The sequence below is a fragment of the Schistocerca piceifrons genome, chromosome 1, assembly GCF_021461385.2.
Source record: "Schistocerca piceifrons isolate TAMUIC-IGC-003096 chromosome 1, iqSchPice1.1, whole genome shotgun sequence".
NCBI lineage: Eukaryota > Metazoa > Arthropoda > Insecta > Orthoptera > Acrididae > Schistocerca > Schistocerca piceifrons.
In genome coordinates, this window is record NC_060138.1 from 311,824,844 (window position 1) to 311,852,199 (window position 27,356).

Genomic DNA, 27,356 nt, shown 5'->3' on the forward strand with positions numbered 1-27,356 from the left:
TAGGGGGGTTAGAAAGGAAGATTAGGATTTGTAATTTACGTTTTCCTGAGATAGGAAATTCTGAAAATTTTTCAGTTATTCAGACAGATGGTATCATACAGAAAGCACAATATTGTGGCAAGCTGATTTCTTGACATCTTCAGGTGCTCCTGATGACTGTCTGTCTGCTGATGTGCACCATCTTTATATCCTCGTGCCCCTCCCACAGCCTCCAGCCAGTCAGCTCAAGGCCTGGTCCATGGTGAGGGAAGCATGACATTGGGGCTCTGTTCAATGTCTTCAATTGCATTGCTGCACATATTTCTCTGCCAGCATCATGATAATATGTCTTTGTCCACTTCAGTTACCATGATGAGATTGTATTTCAACACATATTGCTGCCGTGCTTTGACAATACACTCGGCTAGGTCCCAGGCCTTGCTTAGTTGTGCTGCTATTTTTATTTATAAGTTTGTCTTGTAGTTGTATCTCTACAGCCTCAACCTCTTTTAGAATGCATTCCTATAGGTTGTTGGACTTTTGTAACAACTTGGTGCTGAAGCGGGAACGTGTTGTATCTCCGCTTACAGTCACTCACGTGCAGTGAACCGGCTTTATCGCCGTGCCCATGCACTATGCTCAAGGGAGAGGCTTTGTGGCAATAAACAACCAAAGCGGTTTCTGGACAGGACACATTTATTTTTCCTACCATTACAATAAATGACAAATAACCTTCTTCGCTGCGTACACCGCAAGCAACTCTCGGTCAAAAGTGCCCCAAGCACGTTGTGAATCGGAAAGCTTTTTAGAGAAAAAACCGAGAGGCTGCCAACTCCCGCCGACGCGCTGTTGTAACGCCGCGCCGATGGCGGCCTGACTGGCGTCCACGACTACAGCTAAGTCCACGTCATGTACCGGGTGCGCGAGCAGCATCGCTTCCACGAGATTCCTTTTTGAGTCCATGGAGCTCTGCTCCATTGTGTCTGTCCAATTCACGAGGGCCTCTCCTTTTGAGGTAGGACCTTGTAACGCCTTAGTCAGCGGCTCTTGCATGGCTGCGGCGTTGGGCAGGTGTCAATGATAAAAGTTCAACATGCCGAGGTAACGTCGTAATTCTTTGTGCATCTGCGGACGTGGCATGTTCAGTATTGCCTTCACTTTCTCCAGTAGCGGTGTTGATCCAGTGGGCGTAATTAAATGGCCGAGGAACACGATTTCCATCACACTGAAATCGCATTTAGCGGGGTTAATAACGATGTCGGCTTCACTCAGGCGCTAAAAGACGGTCGTTAAGTGGCGGCGGTGGAGTTCGGGCGACTTGGAATACACCAGGATGTCGTCGAGGTACGCGAAGCAAAATGGCAAGCCTCGCAAGACCCCGTCCAGGAACCGCTGCCAAGTCTGGGCAGCATTCCGAAGACCGAAAGTCGTAAACAGGCTTTCGAAAAGCCCAAATGGCGTTACGATGGCTGTTTTTTCGATGTCTTCGGGCGCCACCGGAATTTGGGTGTACGCCTTTGCGCAGTCAATCTTGCTGAACACCACACAGCCCGCCAAGGCGTAGCTGAAGTCTTGAAGGTGTGGGACTGGGTATCGGTCCGGCACCGTTCACAAATTAAGGGCGAGATAGTCCCCACACGGGCGCCACGAATTGTCTTTTTTGGGCACTAAATGCAACGCCGATGACCATGGGCTGCTTGATGGTTGCACAATGCCTTGCCGCAGCATGGCCTTGAACTCTGCCTTTGCTGCTGTGAGTCTGTCCAGCGCAAGTCGACGTGGGCGACACGATGTGGGGGGTCCGGGTGTGGTTATTATGTGGTGCACCGTCGAATGTTTGATGTCTCTCGGTGCACCGGCTGGGCGAGTGAGGTCGGGGAATTGCTCAAGAATGTCAGCGTACGGTCCGGGGCACTTCACGGGTTTAACGCTGTAGTATGCAGCCTGCCGGCACTGTCCCGCTATCTTTAAATTCGTTGTGGCATTGATGAGCTGGCCGTTTGTGATGTCGGCTAGCAGCCTGTAGTGGCCGAGAAAGCCTGTGCCCAGGATCGGCTCATTGACGTCGGCCACGGTAAAAGTCCATGAGAATGTGCGCTGTAGTCCTAGATCTATATTGCGGCTGTGTGTGCAGTAAGTTTTAATAGCGGAATTGTTCGCCGCTGTATGGCAGAGTGCCTCGGCCCACCTGCGGTCTCGTAACATAGAACGGGGGAATATCGAGAGGTCCGAACCTGTGTTGACGAGGTACCTCACACCTGCCCCCTGTACCGCAACAAACAGACGCTTCAATATCATATTGCAGCCGGGTGCGCCTAGGTCTGGTCGCAGCTGGCGTTTGGGTGCGAGCAAGGAGCGCGGCACCTGGTTGCTTCGTTGCCGAAGCGGGCGTGGTACCAGCAGTAGCCACTTTGTGCGTGCTGTGACGTCGGCGGGGTACCATTGGAGCGGCTGTTGCTGCGTTTCCGGCTGCGCGAGCTGCACCGCCTGTCGCCCGGTCTGCTGCCACTGCGGCACGTGCTGCTCTCTTGCTGCGAGCGCGCCAACCGGTTGACTTAAGTCGAGAGAGCTGCCACCTGTGCGGTCAAGTTTTGCACTAGCTGGTGCAGGTCGGCATCCGATGCGGGTGCGGGAGGCACTTGCCGCCACAGAGGTGGGGGGACGGAGTCGTAAGCTGCTGCAGCCGCGGTGCTAGGCACCGTTGTCAGTGCGTTGTGCACCCTGTCGGCCAAGTTAGCGACGGCGTCCAGCTGCATCTCCGTCTGTGCGGCTATCACTGCCTGCACCTGAGCTGGGAGGCTGCACACCCAGATAGTGCATAACAGCGAATCTGGCACCATATCGGACTGCGCGAGGCTCTGCAAGTGGCGCACGAACTGCGAGGGCCTCCGATCACCGCATTCCTCTTGCCGCAGCAGTTTGTGCACTCGCTGTTCCTCTGATGACGAAATCCGCCAGATCAGCTCTTCCTTGAGCCGTTTGTAGCTTGACTGCGTCAGCGGGGCAGTGATTATATCCCGCACTTCGGCCGCATAGTTCTGGTCCAGCTGGCTCACTACGTGCCCAAATTTCGCCAGGTCGCAGGTCACGTGGTTGCTCATAAATACTGCCTCAACCTAGCTGAACCACATTACATGGTCGCACGGCCAAAAGGGAGGCAGCCTGATCAATGCTCGTCCAGCGCTTGTCGGCGTTCCGGCGGTCGTAGGAGGCGTCGGTGTGGCGGGGATTTGCGCGCCAACATTGTCCTGAGCTGTCTGTGGCTGAACGGCATCCACGCATGTAGTCCGTGCCTGTAGCTCACTCTCTAGCCTCGTGTTGCGAGCGAGCAGTTCTTCGACGGTCTTTTGCAACTCCTCTAGTGTCGCCATCTTAGTTCAGAGTCGAATCCTCCTACAAGAGGAAAGTACACAGCGAAAATAAAACGACAAGGGAAACACACGAAAAAAAAAAAAAACACTAAGCAGTCCACGATCAAAACATATGCGCACAAAAACAATACAAAAAAAAGTTAGTTAAAAAAATTTTTTACTACAGAGCACTGTTCGGCGTGGGCGTATATGCGCAAGCCTACTCGCGGTTCCACGTCTCTCGTACCGACGAACGTTCGTCACCACGTGTTTTTTTAGCCTCAGATCACGTCGGGGTCACCAGTGAAGCGGCAACGTGTTGTATCTCCACTTACAGTCACTCACGTGCAGTGAACTGGCTTTATCGCCGTGCCCACGCACTATGCTCAAGGGAGAGGCTTTGTGGCAATAAACGACCAAAGCGGTTTTGGGACAGGACACATTTATTTTTCCTACCATTACAATAAATGACAAATAACATTCTTCGCTAATGTCCGTCTATGCAGGTGCGATGCACTGGTGGCACAGCTCGATCACAGATCCCAGAGGGTGTACACTCCAGTGACGAGCTGTGGCGCGACCACATGGACCGAGCAGGACAAAAGGCCGCGTCACACAATGTTCTGCTCCTGGCGCGACCGGAGGCGCCGTAACGTCCGCAAAGGAGCGGAAGACACTTTAACGGCGACTGCACTTACGACCGCGCGTACGCATTTATGGTGGAGTCACGTTGACTCGATGCATGTGGTCCGCGGCAGAAGAACTGGGAGACGTGTGTCGCGTCACGTCGACTAGCTTGCACTGGCTGCCTGCCTCATTCCCGTACGGTCCGGTGTGCCACGCACCATTGCCGAAATTCTGCAAAATGGTACAGCTGCCCCTATTTGTGTCGGCAGTGCCGTAGTTCAGCCCTTCGTGCATTGATGGTGCTGCCACCACAGTGCCATTGCAATTCATGTCATGTGCACAAGAGTTTCAGTGCTCTGGCACAGTGGTCTTTGATGGCTGGTCATTTATGCTCAGTCCATCTCTCCTGTATATGAGAGTTGTATCAAAAATACAGCCTTGAGGGAAGGTGCTAGGCTAAATCAGACAACAGTACCATGCACAGTGGTTCATTCACTATCAAGCTCGCCCATCAGCTATTCACTACTTTGCTCAGTGTTGGTTTGGCAGCCATCTGAGATGGATATGTTGACCGCCGGTCCTGCCAAGTACGAGGTTCGACCAGTACTCTGGTTTCTTCATGCAAGGAAGTTACCACTGATGGAGATTCATTGGCAACTGACTGAGATTTATGCTGAAGAGTGCATGTTTGTTCAGCACATCCGCAAATGGTGCAGGGCTTTTGCTGAGGGTCATACGGAAGTTCATGATAAAGAATGGAGTGGAAGACTGCCAACTTTGGATGTGATTGTCCAGAAGATCAACAGTGAGTTGCTCAGAGATTGGAGGGTCACTGTCCATGAACTTGTTGAATGCATTCCTGAAGCTGCCCATGGCACAATTGAAAGAACAGAAATGTTGGGTTATCATGAGGTGGGCCCGGATGCTGACTGGCAGGCACAAGGAAAAATGCCTTGACTATGCTCAGAAGTTCCTTCAACAATGTGAGGGAGGAGGCAACAAGGAGAAGTTGTTGGACTCTGTCATCATTGGAGATGAAACGTGGGTGTTTCATTACACCCCACAAAACAAAACAACAATCTTGTCAGTGGTGTCAATCTGATTCACCGACACCGAAAAAATCCAAGCAAATGCTGTCAGCTGGAAAGGTTATCGTGACTATGTTTAGGGATTGTAAGGGGGTACTCCTCATTGATTTCATGCAACCTGGGATGACAATAAACTCAGATAGATATTATGAAACATTGACCAAACTCCGACGAGCAATTCAGAATCACCGAAGAGGGCGACTGACAGAGGGAGTAGTACTTCTTCATGACAATGCTCGACCCCACATCACTTGTCAATCACAGGAGCTTTTGAAGAAATTTAGGTGGACTGTAATGTCCCGTTCCCCATTTAGCATGGATGTAGCCCCAAGGGATTATCACCTCTTCCCCAAATTAAAGGAACACTTAGGTTGCAAAAGCTTCAAGAGCTATGATGAAGTCCAATCAGAGGTCACACGCTTCCTCAGTGGGTTGGTATGGAGACTTCTTTGACTTAGGAATACAAAAGCTGGACCACTGTCTTCAAAAGTGTGTCAAAAAAATGGAGACTATGTTGAAAAATAGAGAAAAGTGAAAGCTTTTCAATGATGTATAAATTAATAACAATAAAAAATATCTTCTATTTGTAGAAAATATGGGAACCTTACTTTTGGTACAACCCTCATACATTCTCCAGTAGTAGCAAGGGATGGAGTAGACTCAGGATTTCTGAGTCCTACCTCATCCTTGACCAACCCAGAAAAGGCTTTTGTCTTGTCTGGTGGATGGAACATGCACTTGACATTATGTTTCTGAAACATTATATTGGGTCTTGTTGATGTATTCCTGATGTATGAGATAGTCACCATTGCAACTGGTTTGCTTCATTGTCAGCAGGTTGTGGTACCAGCATCATGATCTTCGGGCACAATGTATCTGTTATATGGAACATGGCCTCTACACACTGCAATTCAGCTGCTAGCCTGTCACAGTCAAAGGTTTCACATGCTCTGTGTACTAGCATGCTTAACACATCTCGTTGTGAAGGACCATGACAGCTGGAAGCATGGAAGTACAAGTCTGTGTGCATCAGTTTACAATAGTTACTGTCTCATAGTGTGCCACTGGGATTCACATGATGAGCATTTTCAGAAATGGAAATTGATTATTTTCTTCTACATCTGTCATGAATTTGATGTCCTGATGCAGAAAATCCAGGTCTTGCATGAAGTCTTCTAAGTGATGTCATCTATGCTGCCAGATTACAATCATAACATCTACATATCTAAAAATTCATGATGGCTTATAGACTACTGACTCCAAGGCTTCCTCTTCAAAAGCTGCCATAAATATATTGGCCACCACTGGTGACAATGGGCAGCTAAATGCTTCTCTGACCCAAACTTTTCTCCTACAAGGCTTATGAACTCTCTTGGCAGTACCCTTGTAAAGAGAAACACCACGCCACAGGTCACTATAAGGCCTTGACCTGGCTGGAAGATCTAGAGCTGCTGGCTAAAATGTGCTGAATTTTGTTCGTGGTGCTAGCATTTGCCCACAAAAGGGCCGAGCATTGCTGTCAGGTGCTTTTACTAACGCATATATTGCTGCATCAGTGTTGCTATCAACTGAATGGATTGGCATTCTTTTCTTCTGGAGTTTGGACAGTCTGTAAAATCTAGGCAGCACAGCTGCTCAAGTATGAAGTTTCTTCTCCATCTTGTTAAGTTGGAAGTGCACTGGAGAAGCTTGATGGTTCTCTTCTTTACTCAGTTGGTAGAATCATCTTCAATTCTCATGTAGGCATTATCCTGTATAGGTCACACATTTTTGCTGGTATATTTGACATGGAAACAGGCCCATGCAATTCCCTATGTCTGCAGGGAGGATGATTGTTTCAGAGTCTTCTTGGAGCTGCTCAAGTGCTTTTCTCTCTTCCTTGGAAATGTTTGGCTTCAGTGGAATAGCCCTAGTAAGTGTAAGGCATACATCACTAGGTATTTCCTCTGCAGCATCTTACTGAAGTGCAAGAGCAACCTGTTTGACTGTGCTGATAAATTCTGCTGTATTTGGGGTCTTTAGTGCCAATGTAACGCTCCGCTCTTTCCTTGAACAGATAAAGCAGCGTCATCAATTATTTTCTGTGTACAATCAATTACAGTTCTCTGAGATCCTTCTTGCAGTGGTTTAGCCATAGGGCATTCATATTTAGCAGCATGTATGAAAGTGGTCAGCTGCCATGCTCTGCTGGTTTGAGACCAGCTAACTGCATCTATCCACTCCCATGGGTCATGGGGAAGTGTCAACTCCAACTGCAAATGGAATGTGAAGAGTTCTCTTGAGGTGTTACTGAATATGCATCCTGAGCACCAGATCCTCTCCCAGACTAGGGCAAGGTTGGCTCTTCTGGTGATTTGGCTGGTGGCTGGATTTCTGATGTGGTGAATGACCTTCACAAAGATGGTAGTATTCAGCTCTCTCAGCAACTCAACACAAAGAAAAGAGATGGCAGAAGTCAATCCATTCTGTCCCAAAGATTATCAAGCTTCTTAATTTTGCTGAGCACCTCCTGCCCTTAGAGGTACTTGATGTGTGATTTTAGGTTTTCCTAGCATAGGAAAATTTGAATATTTCTCAGGTATTCAGCCAGGTGTCATTGTCTATAAGGCACAATAATTTAGTAAGCTGACTTCTTGTTTTCTATAAGCATTCCTGATGAATAGGTGGCAGTTTTATATTCCTTCACCAAGCCTGCAGCCAGCCAGCTCTGGGCACTGACCTTATATAACAGTGGGGGGAAGTAAACATCAGGGTTCAATACAATGTCCTCAGTTACAGGACCCTGGTCTCTGCCTATATGGCATCATCCTCAACAACTGCCATGATAGGGGTGGATTTCCATATAGATTGCCACTGTGCTTTGTCTATTCTTGTGGCTGAGTCCCACACCTTGCTTAATTGCATACTATTGCTTTTAGTTATTAGTTCATAGTGTAGCCCGACCTCTACAGCAGAGGCATGCACCAAGCCTGTGCAGCCTGCCCAGGACCACAGCCTGGGAAGCCTTTACTCACACTGCCCACTCAACTGGTCAAGCCACACCAAGGCCCACCACCTGTACGGTGCCCCACCAGAACCAGAGTCTGTCCAGACAGCCATGTGGCTCGGCTGCTCAACAAGTCATGCCTGTTAGGTGCTATACTGTTGTGGGCACAAAGCAAAATCTCTCTGGTCCATTTTCAAGCAGTTTTTTACTTTGCACAGTATTTACCAACACAGTACTTCATATCCAGTCTTATATTAAAATAACTGAAGGCTGTAAAATCAGCAACATCGTGGTTACTTAAATATCCACTACTGCTTTAATTGCTAAATCAGCCTATTCTTATGTGCATGAGAAAAAGCTCTGTACATTAAAATGCAGTGAAAATAGTTTGTTCTGAAAATGGTTGTCCTCCTAATTAGTAAATTTTTGTAATACTAACCTATGTATTTAAAAGTTTTTATTGACTCTCATGGCTGTAAGATGGTTATATCAGAGCAGAACTGTTCTCATATGGTGTGACATTTGTCTTTATTGTACCAGGTGTACCTTTCTCTAGGCAAAATGTGCTTATGACTGTGGCTTGTTTGTCAAACATTTTATTAAAAATCAGCAGTTTAAATTTATTTCTTCAGGGTTCAAACACAAACCTGTGTAAATTATAAGATCATATTGAATCATCCATTGAAAGCCTTACAGTTTATAATCTGTCTAAATTCCAATCACATCGAGTGCCTCAATACCTTTCATGATTTTCTATCTTACTTCTGATGAAAATATCAAGAAGATTAAGGGAGATTTGAAGGGATATGGAAAAATTTCAAAGACTATTTTCCTGCTCTATCTTGTAATAACAACTAGATTTGCAATCACTAGGAAAAAGACAAGAATTTTGGAATCCACATGAAGTGTAAATTGAAACAAGCAGCTACTTGAAACTTCCAGTGACTAAGTTACAGAAAATAAATCTTTGTTGCTGATAAGTTTCTGGTTAATCTTAAAGGCCAAGTTTCCATTGCTAGCAGATAAAGTGGTGCATGTTTATTACCACATATCTGTGTGAAAAACTTTCCCTTTCTTACATGCATATAAAAACTAATTCCAGAAACAAACTTCACAGTGGAAGCAATCTGAGATTGTCTTTACCTTCTGTGGATCCTCATTTCAAAATTATGTCACATGCAAAGCAAGCAGATCCTCCTCAATGAATTCTGAGGAAGGGTTGAGCCAGTTAATTCCATAATGAAAATTTGTAGATTAGCAGAAAAGTTCGACATACCATCATCAGGTCTTTTGATGTGGTACAGGTGAAATGTAAAACTATATAGAAGCATTAGGGCTTAAACCATTTGCATTGAATTCAGTTACTTCCACGTTGCAATATGTACTTTTTTGTTTTACATCCATTATTTTCCTTTGCGTGTTATTTTTCTTTGTAAACAATGAAGTACACTCTGCTCCTAGCACATCAAACCTTCACAATTCTCAAATGAGTGCAGATGATTTATAAAGCAGTTCCACACATGTATGACCAGGCAGTCCCATCTTTACAGATGGCCTGTCTTCTTGGTGCACCGAGCCCTGTTGGCACCCGTACCGGAACAAGTCATGGGCCTTGAAAGCGCATTGCGGCTTGTGTACGCCATTGCAGGTACACTTGAGATTGACCACATGTGGTGTAAGCAACAGGATGGATCAGTCGGCCATAGCCAGGCTTGGGTGAGTGAATGTGGCCTGATGCACAATTCAGCTCTACAGCCTCTTTTATTACACAATCCCAGAATTTGTTGGAGTGTTAGCTGATGCTGTCACAATTCATGACAATTATATGGGAGATGCAGTGCTCTGCCACAGTGGACTTTGTCAGACGTTCATTGTGCGTGTGGCATTTATACTTAGTGCATCTCTCCTCTGCCATCTAGATAGTATGGCCACATAAATATTACTGCACTGCAAGGAATGCAGGAGATTCCTGGTTTCCAGAATCCTATTTCATCTCTGACTGAATCCAATAAGACTTTTTTCTTTACTGGTAGGTGGAACACTCAGTTGATATTATGTTTCTGGAATATTCTTCCAGGTTTTACTGATGTGTTCCACACATGTGTGGTAATTGCCATAACAACAGAAGTCTCTTCATCCTGAGCACACTGTGGCTTCAGCTTCTTTGGTCCTAGAGCACATTGACTATGGCAGCTGTTGTAACCGTTCATCTGGAATGCGGCCTATAGATGTTGCAATTTGGCTGTCAGATTGTCATGGTATAAGATTTCATATCATATGTGGACTAGTGCGCTTAACACACCTTATTGAGAAGGACATGACAGGTGAAGGCATGCTAGTACAAATATGTATGTGTTGGTTTACAGTAGACACTCTTTCCTAATGTAACATCTAGTTGTCACTTGATGAGCACATCCAGAAATGGAAGTTGAGTATTGTTTTCTATCTCCATCATTAATTTGATGTTGAGGTGCAACAGTTTCAGGCACTGCACTAAGTCTTGAAGGTAATGTTGTCCATGCAGTCAGATTATGAATATATCGTCCACATATCACATCTGTAGTAAATTCCATAGAACAGAAAATATGTTGACATAAAAACATGTCCTACAAGACTTCTTGCAACACCTGAGTTTGCTGCATCAGACCAGGAAACTCATGACAGAGACAGAAAAAAAAAAAAAAAAAACTACTTTCATTTCCAGATGCATTTGTCAAGTCTGCAGATGGCATAACAGGACACAGCATCTACTGTAAACTGACACATACAGATTTGACTTGCATGTCTCCAGTTGCCATGCACCTACACAAAGAGAAGGTGTCCTAAGCACACTAGTGCACAGAGCTTGAATAATCTTGGACTATGACAGTATGGCAGCTGAACTGTAGCACCTACAGGCTGTTTGTGTGTGAAAAGCTATGGAAACTGTCAGACACAATGTGCCCTAAGACCAAAGAAGCTGATGATGAAGGGAAATCTATTACATTTGTAATCATCTTATATGTTGGGAACACATCTGCAAAAATCAGAAGAACATTCCAGGAACATAACATGAAGTGCATGTTCTGCCCACTAACTAAAATGAAAGACTTCTTAGGATCAGTCAAGGATGATCTAGAACCTCAGAGACCAGGAGATTACCACATCACAGCCAATGAAGTTCACTGATGTGGAGAACTGCAATTCCCACATACATGTTATGAATTACAATGGCACCAAGTTGTCAGACTAATAAAAAGACTAATAAATAAAGTCAAAGGCTTTCAATTACACAACGCTTTGGACCCAGCCTTGAGCATGGTTCAAAACACAGTGGCAATCTGTGTGTAAATCCATTACTGTCATGGGAATTGGCGAGGATGAGGAAGCATTTTTGCCATACCAGCAGAACGCTTGAGGTGCCCACTGCAATGTGACTGAGGACATTGGACTGAGCCATGGTATCACACTTTCTCCACCACTATACCACAATTATGCTCATAGCCAGCTGGCCAGAGGCTGCAGGCGTGGGTCAGAGGATGTCAAGGCAGTGCCCAGCAAACGATAATCAATCATCAGGAGCTCCAGAAGATGGCAAGATGTGAGCTTTCTAAAGTATAAAGGTTTCTGGACGTTGTAGCCTGGCTGAATAGCTGAGAATTATTAAAAAAAGATTTGGGTTTAACATTCAGTTGACACTGAGGTCACTACTCACAATGTATCATCTTTGTACAGGTGCATGTGAACCTCCATGTCATGGCTGCCTGTGAAGCAGGGCATGGGTGGTCCATTTCTCAGGGGTGAAGACACAGATGTACATGATTGGCCATGCCATAAGCATTCTTAGTATGAGGATTCATTGGACCATTCTCACAAAGAGTGTAGGGTTTGAATCACCAGGTTGAGAATTTGTAATGTGATAGGGCTGGCAGATTGCAAGTCCTGCACTGTACTTGACTTCTGTTGTGGGAGAGGATTGTTTGAAACCAGCAAATTGTACAACATGACTTGGCCACACAGCTGTCGCAGTCTTTGAAGAGGGAGCACATGTTGTGTCCTCTGTGAAGAAACCATCCTGGCATTTCTCTGATTTTAAGAAATCATTCCGTCACTTGGCCCAAGTGGTTTAGGAAAAACCAAAGAAAACCTAAATTTTTACAATCAGATGAGAATTTGAAATGCTTTCCTCCTCAATGTGAGTTCAGTCTCTCATCTACTGTGCTGCCTTCTGCCTCCAAGAAGATCTGTGCATAATCATGTGGATACATATGTATTGCATAGATAATCATCCCTTTTTGAAACAGACCTCATCATTTGGCTTTTATTTTTATTTATTTTAGTTCATTTTATTAATCCTGTAGGAACTCAGGTACGGTCAGGTGAAACGTGATATGACATGGATCCATACATTAGAGTTCACTTCTTTATTTACATGACATATATACACCATTGTGGGTTAAATGTACTAACATAACACGGGTTGTGTCCAGAATAAACTGGCAGAGAGTGTCTAGGTTATCCACTCAGAGCCACTCAATAGTCAGAGTCTTACTGGACAAGTCCCCATGGAGGCCCCTCCCCTCACCCCTCTCTCCAGCACAGGATAAGGAGAGAAGAGGATTTGAATATCATTGTGATCATCTTTGCACAGGTGCATGTGGACCTCCATGTCGTGGCTGCCTGTGAGGCAGGGCATGGGTGGTCCATTTCTCAGAGGGTGAAGACACAGATGTACATGATTGGCCATGCCATAAGCATTCTTAGTATGAGGATTCACTGGACCATTCTCACAAAGATTGTAGGGTATGAATCACCAGGTTGAGAATTTGTAATGTGATAGGGCTGGCAGATTGCAAGTCCTGCACTGTACTTGTCTTCTGTTGTGAGAGAGGGTTCATCTACATCTACATCTACATTTATACTCTGCAAGCCACCCAACGGTGTGTGGCGGAGGGCATTTTACATGCCACTGTCATTACCTCCCTTTCCTGTTCCAGTCGCGATTGGTTCGCGGGAAGAACGACTGTCTGAAAGCCTCCGTGCGCGCTCTAATCTCTCTAATTTTACATTCATTATCTCCTCAGGAGGTATAAGTAGGGGGAAGCAATATATTCGATACCTCATCCAGAAACGCACCCTCTCAAAACCTGGAAAGCAAGCTACACCGCGATGCAGAGCACCTCTCTTGCAGAGTCTGCCACTTGAGTTTGTTAAACATCTCCGTAACGCTATCACGGTTACCAAATAAACCTGTGACGAAACGCGCCACTCTTCTTTGGATCTTTTCTATCTCCTCCGTCAATCCGATCTGGTACGGATCCCACACTGATGAGCAATACTCATGTATAGGTCGAACAAGTGTTTTGTAAGCCACCTCCTTTGTTGATGGACTACATTTTCTAAGGACTCTCCCAATGAATCTCAACCTGGTACCTGCCTTACCAACAATTAATTTTATATGATCATTCCACTTCAAATTGTTCCGCACGCATACTCCCAGATATTTTACAGAAGTAACTGCTACCAGTGTTTGTTCCGCTATCATATAATCATACAATAAAGGATCCTTCTTTCTATGTATTCGCAATACATTACATTTGTCTATGTTAAGGGTCAGTTGCCACTCCCTGCACCAAGTGCCTATCCGCTGCAGATCTTCCTACATTTCGCTACAATTTTCTAATGCTGCAACTTCTCTGTATACTACAGCATCATCCACGAAAAGCCGCATGGGACTTCCGACACTATCTACTAGGTCATTTATATATATTGTGAAAAGCAATGGTCCCATAACACTCCCCTGTGGCATGCCAGAGGTTACTTTAACGTCTGTAGACGTCTCTCCATTGATAATAACATGCTGTGTTCTGTTTGCTAAAAACTCTTCAATCCAGCCACACAGCTGGTCTGATATTCCGTAGGCTCAAACGCCTTCCGGAAGTCAAGAAAAATAGCATCTACCTGGGAGCCTGTATCTAATATTTTCTGGGTCTCATGAACAAATAAAGCGAGTTGGGTCTCACACGATCGCTGTTTCCGGAATCCATGTTGATTCCTACATAGTAGATTCTGGGTTTCCAAAAACATGATACTCGAGCAAAAAACATGTTCTAAAATTCTACAACAGATCGATGTCAGAGATATAGGTCTATAGTTTTGCGCATCTGCTCGATGACCCTTCTTGAATACTGGGGCTACCTGTGCTCTTTTCCAATCATTTGGAACCTTCCGTTCTTCTAGAGACTTGCGGTACACGACTGTTAGAAGGGGGGCAAGTTCTTTCGCGTACTCTGTGTAGAATTGAATTGGTATCCTGTCAGGTCCAGTGGACTTTCCTCTGTTGAGTGATTCCAGTTGCTTTTCTATTCCTTGGACACTTATTTCGATGTCAGCCATTTTTTCGTTTGTGCGAGGATTTAGAGAAGGAACTGCAGTGCGGTCTTCCTCTGTGAAACAGCTTTGGAAAAAGGTGTTTAGTATTTCAGCTTTACATGTGTCATCCTCTGTTTCAATGCCATCATCATCCCGGAGTGTCTGGATATGCTGTTTCGAGCCACTTACTGATTTAACGTAAGACCAGAACTTCCTAGGATTTTCTGTCAAGTCGGTACATAGAATTTTACTTTCAAATTCACTGAACGCTTCACGCATAGCCCTCCTTATGCTAACTTTGACATCATTTAGCTTCTGTTTGTCTGAGAGGTTTTGGCTGCATTTAAACTTAGAGTGAAGCTCTCTTTGCTTTCGCAGTAGTTTCCTAACTTTGTTGTTGTACCACGGTGGGTTTTTCCCGTCCCTCACAGTTTTACTCGGCACGTACCTGTCTAAAACGCATTTTACGATTGCCTTGAACCTTTTCCATAAACACTCAACATTGTCAGTGTCGGAACAGAAATTTTCATTTTGATCTGTTAGGTAGTCTGAAATCTGCCTTCTATTACTCTTGCTAAACAGATAAACCTTCCTCCCTTTTTTTATATTCCTATTAACTTCCATATTCAGGGATGCTGCAATGGCCTTATGATCACTGATTCCCTGTTCTGTACATACAAAGTCGAAAAGTTCGGGTCTGTTTGTTATCAGTAGGTCCAAGATGTTATCTCCACGAGTCGGTTCTCTGTTTAATTGCTCGAGGTAATTTTCGGATAGTGCACTCAGTATAATGTCACTCAATGCTCTGTCCCTACCACCTGTCAACATCTGAGTGTCCCAGTCTATCTGGTAAATTGAAATCTCCACCTAAGACTATAACATGCTGAGAAAATTTATGTGAAACCAGCAAATTGTACAACGTGACTTGGTCACACAGCTGTTGCAGTCGTTCAAGAGGGCTTGTTAAGTGTAACAAGTCACCCACCAAATGTTGGTGGATCCATGGTGTACTGTTAAAATGTCTTGCTTAATGCAATGACATGTTATCCAGGCAGGACAGGCACTGCAGTATGACAACATTGCAGGTGAGCACCTTGTGTAGCAGGCTGCACAGAATGGTGGTGAAGTGTACACCACCATTGGCATTTGTGCACAGAAGAGCCAAAACCCAAGTGGAACCAGCATAGAAACATGGTGAGTGGTGCAGTAAGATCAGTGTCCACTGTGCGACAAATTTTTATGTTACCGGGCAGCCACTGTAGGGAAGTGTTGTCCCTTCACGAGGCAGAGGTCAGCCAAGTCATGCTGTCTCAGTAGCATTCAGATGGAGGCATAATTTCATGGCTGACTTTCTTGATATGGAGGGAATGCCAACTTCTTCATCAGCTGTCAGGCAAAGTCGTGATATCTCGGCCAGCTAGGATGGCATAACTATGAGGATTTCTTGACCAGTCAAGGGCAGCTAAATTGATGTGAGTTTGGGTTCCTGCCATCAGGAGGCCAGTGGACATTGCAGCAAGGCAAGATGGTTGCCATTGTTGATGGCATCAGTTATACATTGGTGATTGTACAAAATACAGAGCATCCTACATAAAACAGGGTGTACCAGTTAATCATCTCTAGTCGAGCTGCTTGTGAAGTAGCCCTGATGCCCATGGCCACTACTTCCAGTGCCTCTTATAAAAAGGTAACTGCATTTTTTTAACCGTACTATTATCTATCCTTTTTTAATTATATTATTGTTACTTGAATCTCATGCATGAGACGCACTGATTTTATGTACGAAGGTCACTCCAAAAGAAATCCATCTTTTATTCTACATGTTTGAAAGTTTTACAGTGTGTAGATACAGCCTTTAGGAACAATATTTTCATTTCTCCACATAATTTCCATCCCTCTCAACTGCCTTACGCCATCTTGGAACCAGCACCTGTATACCCACACAGTAAAATTCTGGACCAACCTGTCGGAGCCACTGTTCGGCAGTGTGCACAAGGGAGTCATCATCTTCAAACCTTGTTCCACAAAGAGAGTCTTTCAGTTTCCCAAAGAAATGATAGTCACATGGAGCCAGGTCAGGACTGTAAGGCAGGTGTTTCAGTGTTGTCCATCCAAGTTTTGTGATCGCTTCCATGGTTTTTTGACTGACATGTGGCCGTGCATCAGCGAAACATCCTGCTTTTGCCAATGTGGTCGAACACAACTCAGTCGAGCTTGAAGTTTCTTCAGTGTCATCACATATGCATCAGAATTTATGGTGGTTCCACTTGGCATGATGTCCACAAGCAAGAGTCCTTCAGAATCAAAAAACACTGTAGCCATAACTTTTCCAGCAGAAGGTGTGGTTTTGAATTTTTTTTTTTCTTGGGTGAATTTACATTATGCCACTCCACTGATTGCCTCTTTGTCTCTGGTGAAAAATGATGGAGCTATGTTTCATCACCTGTCACAATGAAAACTGTATTTTTACAAAAATAGTGTGCATTTCTTTTGGACTGACCCTTGTAGGATACCCTGTAGTAGGGTAGAAAATAATGTCCAAGCACTGTGCAGTTGGTTGAAAGGCACAATTGTGAAAATGTTTGCTGTCTGGATACAGCTTGGGTAAAACTGTAATACTGATGATAGCAAACTGTCTAACTAGTTGTCTTCATCCAGCATTGTTAACAACACCTCTTACCTGAATTTAAGTCCTATGGAGAGTGTTGAATGTGCCATTGGGAGCACCAAACATATCATTAATATATCCCATATAAGTCATTTCTTGCACACTGATGGAGGGTGGAAAGCCGTAGATGACCTGGGTGGTCAGTACACTACACAGCTGTGGTGTTGTTTCAGATTTGAACACAGTCTGATGTATTGCACGCTGATGTTCTATGTTGTAGTATGACATGTAAAACAGGGATGCAGGAAAATCAGTGTCATTTTGTGTGAAATGTGTAGGGGTGGGGTGCAATAATGGCTGCATTGTTGTCACACAGTAATCAGCTTGATAGGAAAATGAGAAAATATGGCATGATGTGGTAGTCATTGGTCACCATTATAAGAATCTTTGTACAGACAGGTGAGATACAATATGACATGGATCCACTACTTTATTTAAATAATATACATTAAATAAATAAATTAATGTACACTGTTTTTGACCAAACATCCTAACATAACACAAATCAAGCACAGTTTAAACAAGCAGAGAGTATCTACTCAGTGCACTTGATGGATATGTTATGATGGGGAGTCTTGATGGTCAAGTCCTCACAATCCATAGGAGTAGCATAAACTGATTCAGGAATTTTTGGGTGCTGTCTTCCTTAACATATTGAGCAATATATGAGATAAACAAAGGCTTTTGTTGGTGCTTTAGTCAGGAACAAACAGAAACTATAAAAAATATGTACAGAATGATAACAATTTTTTTTATTTGTTGTACATGCTCAGCAATTGTTGTGCATGCAAATGCTAGTGCCATTGAGTAGAAAATTCATGAATGCAATGTGAAGCCCTTCGAAACTGATGTTAGATTTCTGACAGGGTATGTCAGTTCTTGGTCAACATATTTAAGGGTGCATTGAGCCCAATGAACTTTTGTCATGATGGAATGTTACAGATGAACATGCTTAGTCTTCTACACAGCATAATGCCTGTAGCATGTTTGTATACTTGGCTGGTAAACTAGATGTTTGAAGCTCTTTTTGTACAGTATTTATTACTTATCTTAAAGTGAGAAATGTATTGTCTGAATTTGTTCGTATTCTGTATACCTGTTTATATTCTGTATACCTGTTCATATTCTGTATACCTAAGTCATTAAGTCCAAAAGCAAGTAACAGAAGGTTTTTTTGCATCACCACATAGGCACAAGTGCCACTATAACCAATGAAAATTCCAATAATATCCTTTTATTCGATTGTTGGTTAATTGATCAAGCTACAGTATTATAGCCACTTACTTCTGGTGAGTAAATATTAAGATACAGGCAGTCTTCTTCACCACTGTCACCTCCTTTCTGTACACAGTTAGGCCCAAATTCCAAAGCATCTTTCATGTCACTCCAGGATGACACTGGAACTGGTGGCTGAAAATTTTTGTTGTCACGTTACTTTAATATTATCTGTGCAACTACAATATTTTCATTGGTTAGTTACGTAATGAATTTAACACCAATCAGTCATGCCTTATGTGACAAAAAAGTAGCATACACAAACAAGTACTAACAAATCAGGCTTTTGGTGACACAAGCAGTTGAACATGTAATTGCAAATGTGAACTATCTTTGTGGCTTAGTGACAGATGATCAAGCAGCATGTTTAATGGCTCTGAGTTATGTCTCTAGTTTTCTTCTGAGTTTTATTCCTTGGTTTTTGTGTCTGTTGTAGTAATACATTGCGTAGCACTTACACTGCCATTATGCCATTACTCAATTGTGGATTTTAGTATCCACAAAGGTGACCTGAACAATGGCAGACAATAAGCAAATCAAAGGTGCAATCACTTCACTTACTAACATGGACTCTACACCTCCAAGACACTTATTGAGTGTTTGAGAAGACCTTCAGACTATTTCACAACCGGTATTAACTTCTGGGCAAGTGTAGAGTACTTCATATTATGTGTACAGTAGCTCATGGACAGTTCACCGCCAAGCTACATCATGCCTCCCTCACCATGTAGTGAGTTCATTGCACTGCTGTACATGTCACAACAGCCTTCTCTTTGGTTGCAGCTTCTTGAACTTTCCTTTGAGGCTTATAGCATCTCAGATGATAATATACAATTCATTCTCACTACTGGAGCATTGGACTCACAAACTTTGTTGTTATTATTGGAGGTTGTACACATCATGCTTCCTGGGTCTGTAGATACACACATTGAGAACAGAATTCTTCACTGATTGTGCAAACCTATGGACATCTGCAGTCAGTGACCACTGCAAGGTGAAACTACTGGTGACAAGGCCCCTTCTGTTTTTTGGTGTCACCTTTGAGCATTGGTTTCCACAACCAAGGTTTAAAACACCACATTTAAACAGATTTGAATGAGCCAGTTATCTTTTGCAATGAAAAGTGCAGTGATTTCCAGTACTTCCACACCTTTCAACTCCAAATTACTGATTGCACATCAACTTTATCAGGTTCTATGACTCAGTAACACAAGGGGGTTCCATAAACTGAACAACCCTGGCATCATGGACATGATTATGGATGCAGCTACCACTTGCAGGTGAGTGCACTGTGATGCAACTCTGACGCTCTCTAGCACCAACTCTAAGGAGTTCCAACCTCTCCCAGCACCACCCACCTTACCAGAAGGTGCAGCACATAAGGTAACATCAGCCAGCATGAAAAACTGTGCTGATATCATTCAGGCTTCAGACAACTGGCATTCATATGCATACTACCATGCAAGTACCCAAACGGGGGCAGTGATCAAAATTATGGCCACCAATTTCTACACTGTACAGTGCCTACCCACTGCTACAAACAGCTCTGCTTCCACTAAAGGAATGTTTACCACTCATATCCCACTATGTGCTAACAATATGCTCCCTTATACTGCCAATGTTTCTGTCTCAAACACAGCTGATGGACAAACTATTCTTTACAGTGTTCCTACATCATATAGGATATACATCAAGGACATGTGTAACAATCAGGTTTATTTAATTGACACAGTCTGAGATGCCCTTGTCCTCCCTGCAACATAAAAAACCCATGAATCTGTAAAATCATGACTTACAGCACTGAGCAATTCAGAATGCCTATGTTTGGTCACCAAGTTACAGTTGTGAACTTAGGACTCTCACAGAGTTTTTGATAGACTTTTTTGTTCTGTGACACCACTGACCCCACACTCAGTGTGATTTTCTCCACTTCTACAGCATAACTGTGACCATATGGGAGGCTACACTTTACATGAACAATGAAATTGTTCATTGTCACACAATAACCTCAAAGAGATGCTCTGTGTCAGCAGCAACATGAGAGGACTTTGGTGTGTACCGTAGTAGGTGCAAAAAACACTTTAAACACATCAGAAAGTAATTTAATGATAATTACAGTTTAGGCCGATTTTCATGTCATGTACATCAACAAGACCACAGAAAAACAATTCTGAGCAGCTGTCAGTGAACATACATAACATATGCATTGGAAATTAGCATGATCCTCTTACTGAAGGTAGTCCTACTCTATGACATAACAGGAATACCCCAGTTTCTTGTTAGATGAAGTGGACTACTCTTTGTAGCTACAGAATTTAAAGACTTCATGAACATGAACTTATTTTCAAAAGATACTTACCTTCTTCCACTAAGATTACTTCATGCTTGCAGTCATGATGTGAACCATCATGTTGCTAAGTAACATAAGCTGTTACATACACCCCCAACTATCCCTCCCTATAAACATGCATTTATGTATACAGTTGAGTAACTATTTTTATATTCAACTGCATTATATAACTGACCTCTCAGTCAGAGCTTCAAACATGTTGCATGAGAAAAAATTAAGTAATTTGTAGGAAGTGTGACAGGTAGCAGATTTATTTCAAAGGAACCCTTACCCTAAAAATTCCTTGGTCATTATATTATTTTCAACATAGGTGTTACTGTAACTTATAACGACGGATTTTACAGTAGCCATTAAAGAAGTCAGTTTCTATATTATTTACATGCTCACTCATATAGCAAAAAGTTTTTAGATTATTTCTATGCTCATTAATATAGAAAATTCAAAATGTGTCTTCTACTGCTAGCATAGACATCTGTTGTTCAAGCATCTCAGAATTTGAGGCAGAGAATAGTAGAAAATTGTTGGATTTATAACATTAGTTATAAATAACAGTCAAAACCAAAGAAAGAAAAATACTCTTACATTCAAAATGCTACCAATGAAATTTGATAGCCAAAAAGTCTTTATATAAAGCAAGAAATGTCAGCTTAACCACTCTATTCCCCTTATGAGTCAATGGCACTTAGTGTAGTACCCAAGTAATACATGAAACCAATCCAAGTAACACAAATATGACTTTATTCATAAAACTCTGAACAATAACCAAAACAAGCCTCTTGCTACTCCAACACACCAAGACAAAAGAATCATACAGAAGATACAACATAATCAGTACGCAGAACAACTGATGTTAGCAGTACAGACTAAAAGGGCATAGTGAGAGCCAGTCAGCACTGCTGCACACTTATGTAGGTCTGAGTCAACAGTAGACAGCACAGTGGAGACCATGCCATGTGAAACCTTTCTACAGGTGGCCTTTAATGGCTGGCTCGTACTAATACAGTTGACAGTTGATTTAAGTACGCACATGCATCAACAGTACACTTGGTGTACCCACACTCACAAGCACTAGTAAAAGGACACAGCACAACTCTCCCTTGTGTGAAGAGTGTGCCCAGGCTATGGAGGAGACACCAGTGGCCCGATGAGACACACATACAGCGGATCTGGAGGAATGGGTGCCGGTGCCGACAGTTGGTGTGGGATGATCTCCTGGGTGGGCACCAGAGCAGAGAGCTGGAACATGTGGAGAAGCATGCACAGCCAAGGATGGTGGTCCTGCATGGCACCTGACAACGTCACCATGGAACAGGGTGTCACCATCATCTCCGCATTGTCAATAGCAGGCAGGCCTCAGTGTAGAGGAGACAGGGCTCGACCTATCAGTAATGATGGTTGAGAAGATGATGGTGAGGTGACCTGACTGGAATAGCAGGCTGTGCAATTGACCCAAGGCCAAAGACAGACCAGCAACCAGTGTCAGAGAGCTGGAAGCCCAGGGTGCCACTCATGGAGGAGGCAGCCAATGGGACGGGAGCACCTGCACAGCAGGCAAGGACAGGCTTGAGGTGAATGGTGGTACGCCGAGCTGCAGTGAGGGGGGGCTGTACCCCGCAACCAGTATCTTCCAGCATTGAGTGGGGGCACAACTAATCCAAGTGGAGTGCCACCAGCCTGTCGGCCATACGGATGTCATTAAGCCAATGTCCCCAGTGGTGGACAACACTGTCCAATATCAACTTGGGCCAGCAACCAAATATTCATGCCCACACTGGTAATACCAGCATAAAGTGGCTGGAAGCACCTGACTGCGGCAGGTGCAGCACAGGCCACAGAAGGTCAAGGAGCTTGCATCGCTGCCAGCCATGAAATAACTCAGTGGGGCTCTGCTACTCCATGAGCATGAAGTGATAGGTGCTCATAAAGCAGAGAACAGCATTATTTGGTAAAGAATCCACAACAAACTTTCTTAATTTGGAACGTGAATTTACACATGAGTTGTTCTGATTCACCATATAGTTGAGGGTGGATTGGCAGAGCTGTAACATGACAAGCCATGATGAGAACAAAACATTTGAAATGTGTGAGAAACAAACTGGGGCCCATTATCGAAAACTAAGGTAGAAAGCCACCCCTCAATAGAAAAAAAACCTTCAAAAGTGTACAAATTGTGACCTCAGCTGATGTCAACACACACCAGGAAATGTAAGGAAATCGGAAAAATGCATCCACAACTAAGAGTCAACAGGAAATTTAGAAGTGACCTGCAAAATCTACAAGAATGTATTCCCATGGCTGGCACTGAACTGGCCAGGGGGACAGAAACGCCCTGGGAGCTGCCTGTTCTTGACCACGTTGCTCACAAGCCAAGACAAAATGGACAATTTCACCATCAATCCCTCTCCAAAAAACTCATAGCTAACAGTTTAGTGTGCAAAACAGCCCAGTGGCACTGGTTTAGACATAACAGAGGTTTAAATGGCCAACCCTGTTAAACAAACCAAACCACCTGGCAGAGGACTGGGTCAGTGGCAATGGCAGTTGCTATGCACAAGCTTATAATTGTGAAACCCTTGACCATAGCCTGTGTTTCCATATCATGATGAAAACAAAGTAAATCTTCATGATCAAAGTCAGGATCAGGACCCACTGGAAAGTGGAACATGGCGTCCACACTGGCATGTTTAGACAAAGGTCAAAAATGGATTTTGTAGTTGTAGGAAGACAAGTATAGCGCCCAGCGTTGTAGGTGGTGTGCTACTTTGTCAGTGTGGGGGTTAAACAGGGAAATCAAGGATTTATGGTCAGTAATAAAGTGGAAGTTGGAGCCATACAAATAAACATGTAATTTCTGGAGAGCATAACTATATCAAGAGCCACATTTTCCACCCAAGAGTAATGCTGCTTGGTCAGAGTGAGAGATTTATAAGTAAAAGCAGTAGGTCATTCAGAGCCATCAGTTCTCGTGAACCATGCTGAGACCATACTGTGAGGTGTCAGTCACCAAAACTATATGTTGGTCCAGAGAGAATGTAGCTAAACAGGGGCCAAGAGTAGTTTGGATTTCAACATTTGAAAATCACATTCGCAATCCAGGCTCCAGCAAAAAGGTACATTTTTGTGTAACATTTTATGCAATGGGTGGGACAATGTGGCCATCCCCATCAGAAATTTATGATAGCAGGCTGTCTTCCCTCTGAAGTCCGCCCCAATAGCTGAATGGTCAGCATGATGGACTGCTGTCCTAAGGGGCCTCAGTTCAATTCCTGGCTGGGTCAGGGATTTTCTCCGCTCAGGGACTGGGTGTTGTGTTGTCTTCATCATCATATTACCCCCATCTGGCACATAGGTCACCCAATGTTGCATCAAATGTAACAAGACCTGCACCAAGAAGGCTGGACCTGCCTGTAAGGGGCCTCCCAGCCAATGACGCCAAAAGCTCATTTCCATTTCCCTAAGAAGGCTTGAAGATTCTTTGTGGACAAGGGATAGGCATAGACGTAACAACAGAGATGTGTCCTGGCAGAAGATGAATCACATCCTGTGGGACCTCGAACCCAACTAAGCAATAGAACGTTGAAAAAACTGAGATTTTGTGAGTTCACACCATAAGCCTGACAACTGTAAGACAGAAAAACAAAGTTCAGAAATTTTTCAAGTGACTGGCTGTGGAGGAGCCTGTGACAACAATATCATCCAGATAATTAGTACATCCAGGGGCAGGCACAATCAATTGCTTTAAACATTGTTGGAAAATAGCATGGAGGCTAGTCACACTAAAAGGAAGGTGCAAATGTTGATAGGCACCAAAAGAAGCATTCAAAACCAGAATTCACTGAGGCTTTTTGTCAACAAAAGCATGCAGATATGCTTCAGAAAAATCAATTTTAGAAAAGTAATGGCCACAAATATTTTCACCAAATGTTCCTCCTGTTGTGAGAGAAGACATGCCTCCAAGATCAACTACACATCGATAGTAGTACTGAATTCACTACAGAGGCAAAGTTTCCCCAACATCTTCCAAACTACAACCAGCAGAGATGACCATTCATTCACCATAACAGGTTGCACCACCTCTAGAGATTGCATTCTGTCTTATTCTGCTTTTGCTTGATCTTTCAACGTGACAAACACAACAAAAATGAGGCTGCACCATGGATTTCAGGGAAATATGAACAGAAAAATTCATAGCACATCCAATACCTTCTGACAAGAAGTCCAAAAACTCCTCACGCAGTGTTTCCAATTGAGAATACCATACCTGATTGGACACAAGGTGAACTGCCTCAGTGATAGAAAATCCAAATACCTATAATGTTTCCATCCCAAACAAGTTCTCAACACCAGCATCAGCAACCACCATAAATGTAATGGAGCAAGCCAGAAATTTGTAAGAGGCAGGTGCTATAAATTATCCCAAGAGCACAATGTTCTGTTTGTTGTAACTGACCAACTTCCGCATGATCAGTGTCAACGCCATTGAACCTAAACTGACATAGGTTTGAGCATTCAATAATTTCACTGCAGCATCTGTGTCAACCTGAAGCCAGAGCACTTGGCAAAAAAACTTAACTTGATAAACAACTTGGGAGAAGTCGCAAGTATTGGAGTCACACAGTTGATGTCAATATGCTGAGCAACCTGCAGCGAATGACACCTGGAGATTATGTAGCTTTTCTTCTGGCAAGCATTACAAGTAGCCCTGTGCTTAGGGCATTGCTGAACATTCATGCTGGGCAAAACAGAAAGGACAAGACAGAAACAGAGAATTCTGATGCAGCACTGCAGCAGTCATGACTGCTTGGGCTGGCCCTGGTATTCTCAGTGGTGGGCCCACATCTTAACCACCACCACTGTCACTTCCTCATGCAAATTATCTGTTGTCCAAGTGGGCACTTCTTGTGACACAACTGCCATATCATCCTGTGCTTCAATTTGGTCACCTGCTGCTTGAGAAACTTCAAAAGATTGTGCTATTGCAAAACTTCTCCCAAGGGGGGCTTTTAATAGAGTTGGGCCTTCTGGCACACTTCCTTGCCTGGAGCTAAACAGATAATTCCATCACGCACAGTACAGTCTGCAGAAGAGTCATTATGGGCATTAGTAATGAACTGACACTTATGGCTAAGGCTGTTAAGTTCAGCTATCCAGGACCTATATGACTGGTATGGTTCTTGTGGTATCAGTAGAATTCAACTCATGCCTCTATGACCTGCATTTGTTTGCGATGGTAGTTGGACAGTAAACTGCACATGTGATCTAAAGTAACAGCTGCTGGTTCTCATAAAGGGGCAAGCCGGCACAGTAACCCGTACACCTTAGGTGGAGTCCAAGAGAGAGGCTTTGCACATATCTGAGTCTGCCACACTGAGAGCCAAAAAGGCTTTCTGAGTCTTTTTTCATAAGATTCCCAATCCTCGCCTCAGTCATCATATGGAGGAAAACTGGGTGGATATACTGGTGGAATGGTAACCTGTTTGTTAATGGAAGCCAACAAAGTGGTCACTGCTGAAGTAAGCTGTTTAGTCAGGGCTGGTAGCACAGTGTCCATAATGACTAAACCATATGAAACTGCATCTAAAAGTTGCACACCCTGAAACCACTCCAAACTCATCACCATTTGTGTAGTACCCAAGTAATACATGAAACCAATCCTAGTAACACAAATATGACTTTATTCATACATCTACAAACAATAATGGAAACAAGCCTCTCATGCCTCCACGCATAACAAGACAAAAGAATCATATAGAAGGTACAACATAGGAGATAAACAGAACAACTGATGTGAGCAGTACCAGCTAAATGCAGGTCGTGAGGGTGAGTTGGTGCTACTCCACATGTATATAAGTACAAGTCACCAGCAGATGGCATGGCAGAGATGGTGCCATGTGCACGCATCTGCAGGTGGTCTCTAGTGGCCGGCCCACACTGATACAATTGGCTGCTGATCTAAGTACACACGCACAATGACACTACCTCAGTGCACTCACACTCACATATGCTAGTAGCAGAATACATCACTCAGGATTAAAATGAATAGGATGTGCATATCATGTTACCCATGAACCACTGTTGTGTCACTCTAGTGCCAATGGTGAAAAGGTATGTGGTAACTTCACAGGCATCTTCACAGGGTCAGGAGCAGATGACATGTCATGTTCTCCCTTTCTAGTCTTGTAATCCTGGAGCTCTGTTGCTGTAAATACTGCTTTCAAGAAATTGATCAGGATTATCCTAAGACAACCATGCATGTAACGTAAATGTCTTTTCTGCCATGTGAGTACTTCAAAGGGCCAGTCATATGGTGCTTAAAATTGCTTCTGGGTCTCACCATGATGCACATACACTCACTTGATTGTAAGACTTGAAAAATAAATGGAAATTTGGCACAAAGATCACTGGGAACTACAGGTTGAAACCTGTGGTTTTTTGTGCATAACCTTTGTACAAATTTAGGTACTTCAGTAATGTTGTTGGGAGTGCTACTAATAAATTCTCCTGGTAGAGATAACATTTGTTGAGAGACCAGCTCTGGGGTGAAGTATTCAGATCTTCTTTGAAGGAAGTGGAACATTCACATAAAATTAATTGCATGGAAAACAGTTGCCACACTAGGATTCATTGCAACAATTCCAAGGGAATGTAATTCAGTCATAAAACAGAGATCTTAGTAAGTTAA

General features: G+C 43.6%; 1 protein-coding gene across 1 annotated transcript in view; it reads right to left on the reverse strand.

Moving 5' to 3' along the window:
• The window catches only part of LOC124714657 (esterase FE4-like), a 197,372-nt gene that overhangs the window by 103,575 nt on the left and 66,441 nt on the right, over positions 1-27,356 (reverse strand). Inside the window, exon 3 of the mRNA XM_047243044.1 lies at positions 18,334-18,459. Within this exon, the coding sequence (XP_047099000.1) occupies positions 18,334-18,459 (126 nt within the window). The remainder of the gene's footprint in view (positions 1-18,333; positions 18,460-27,356) is intronic.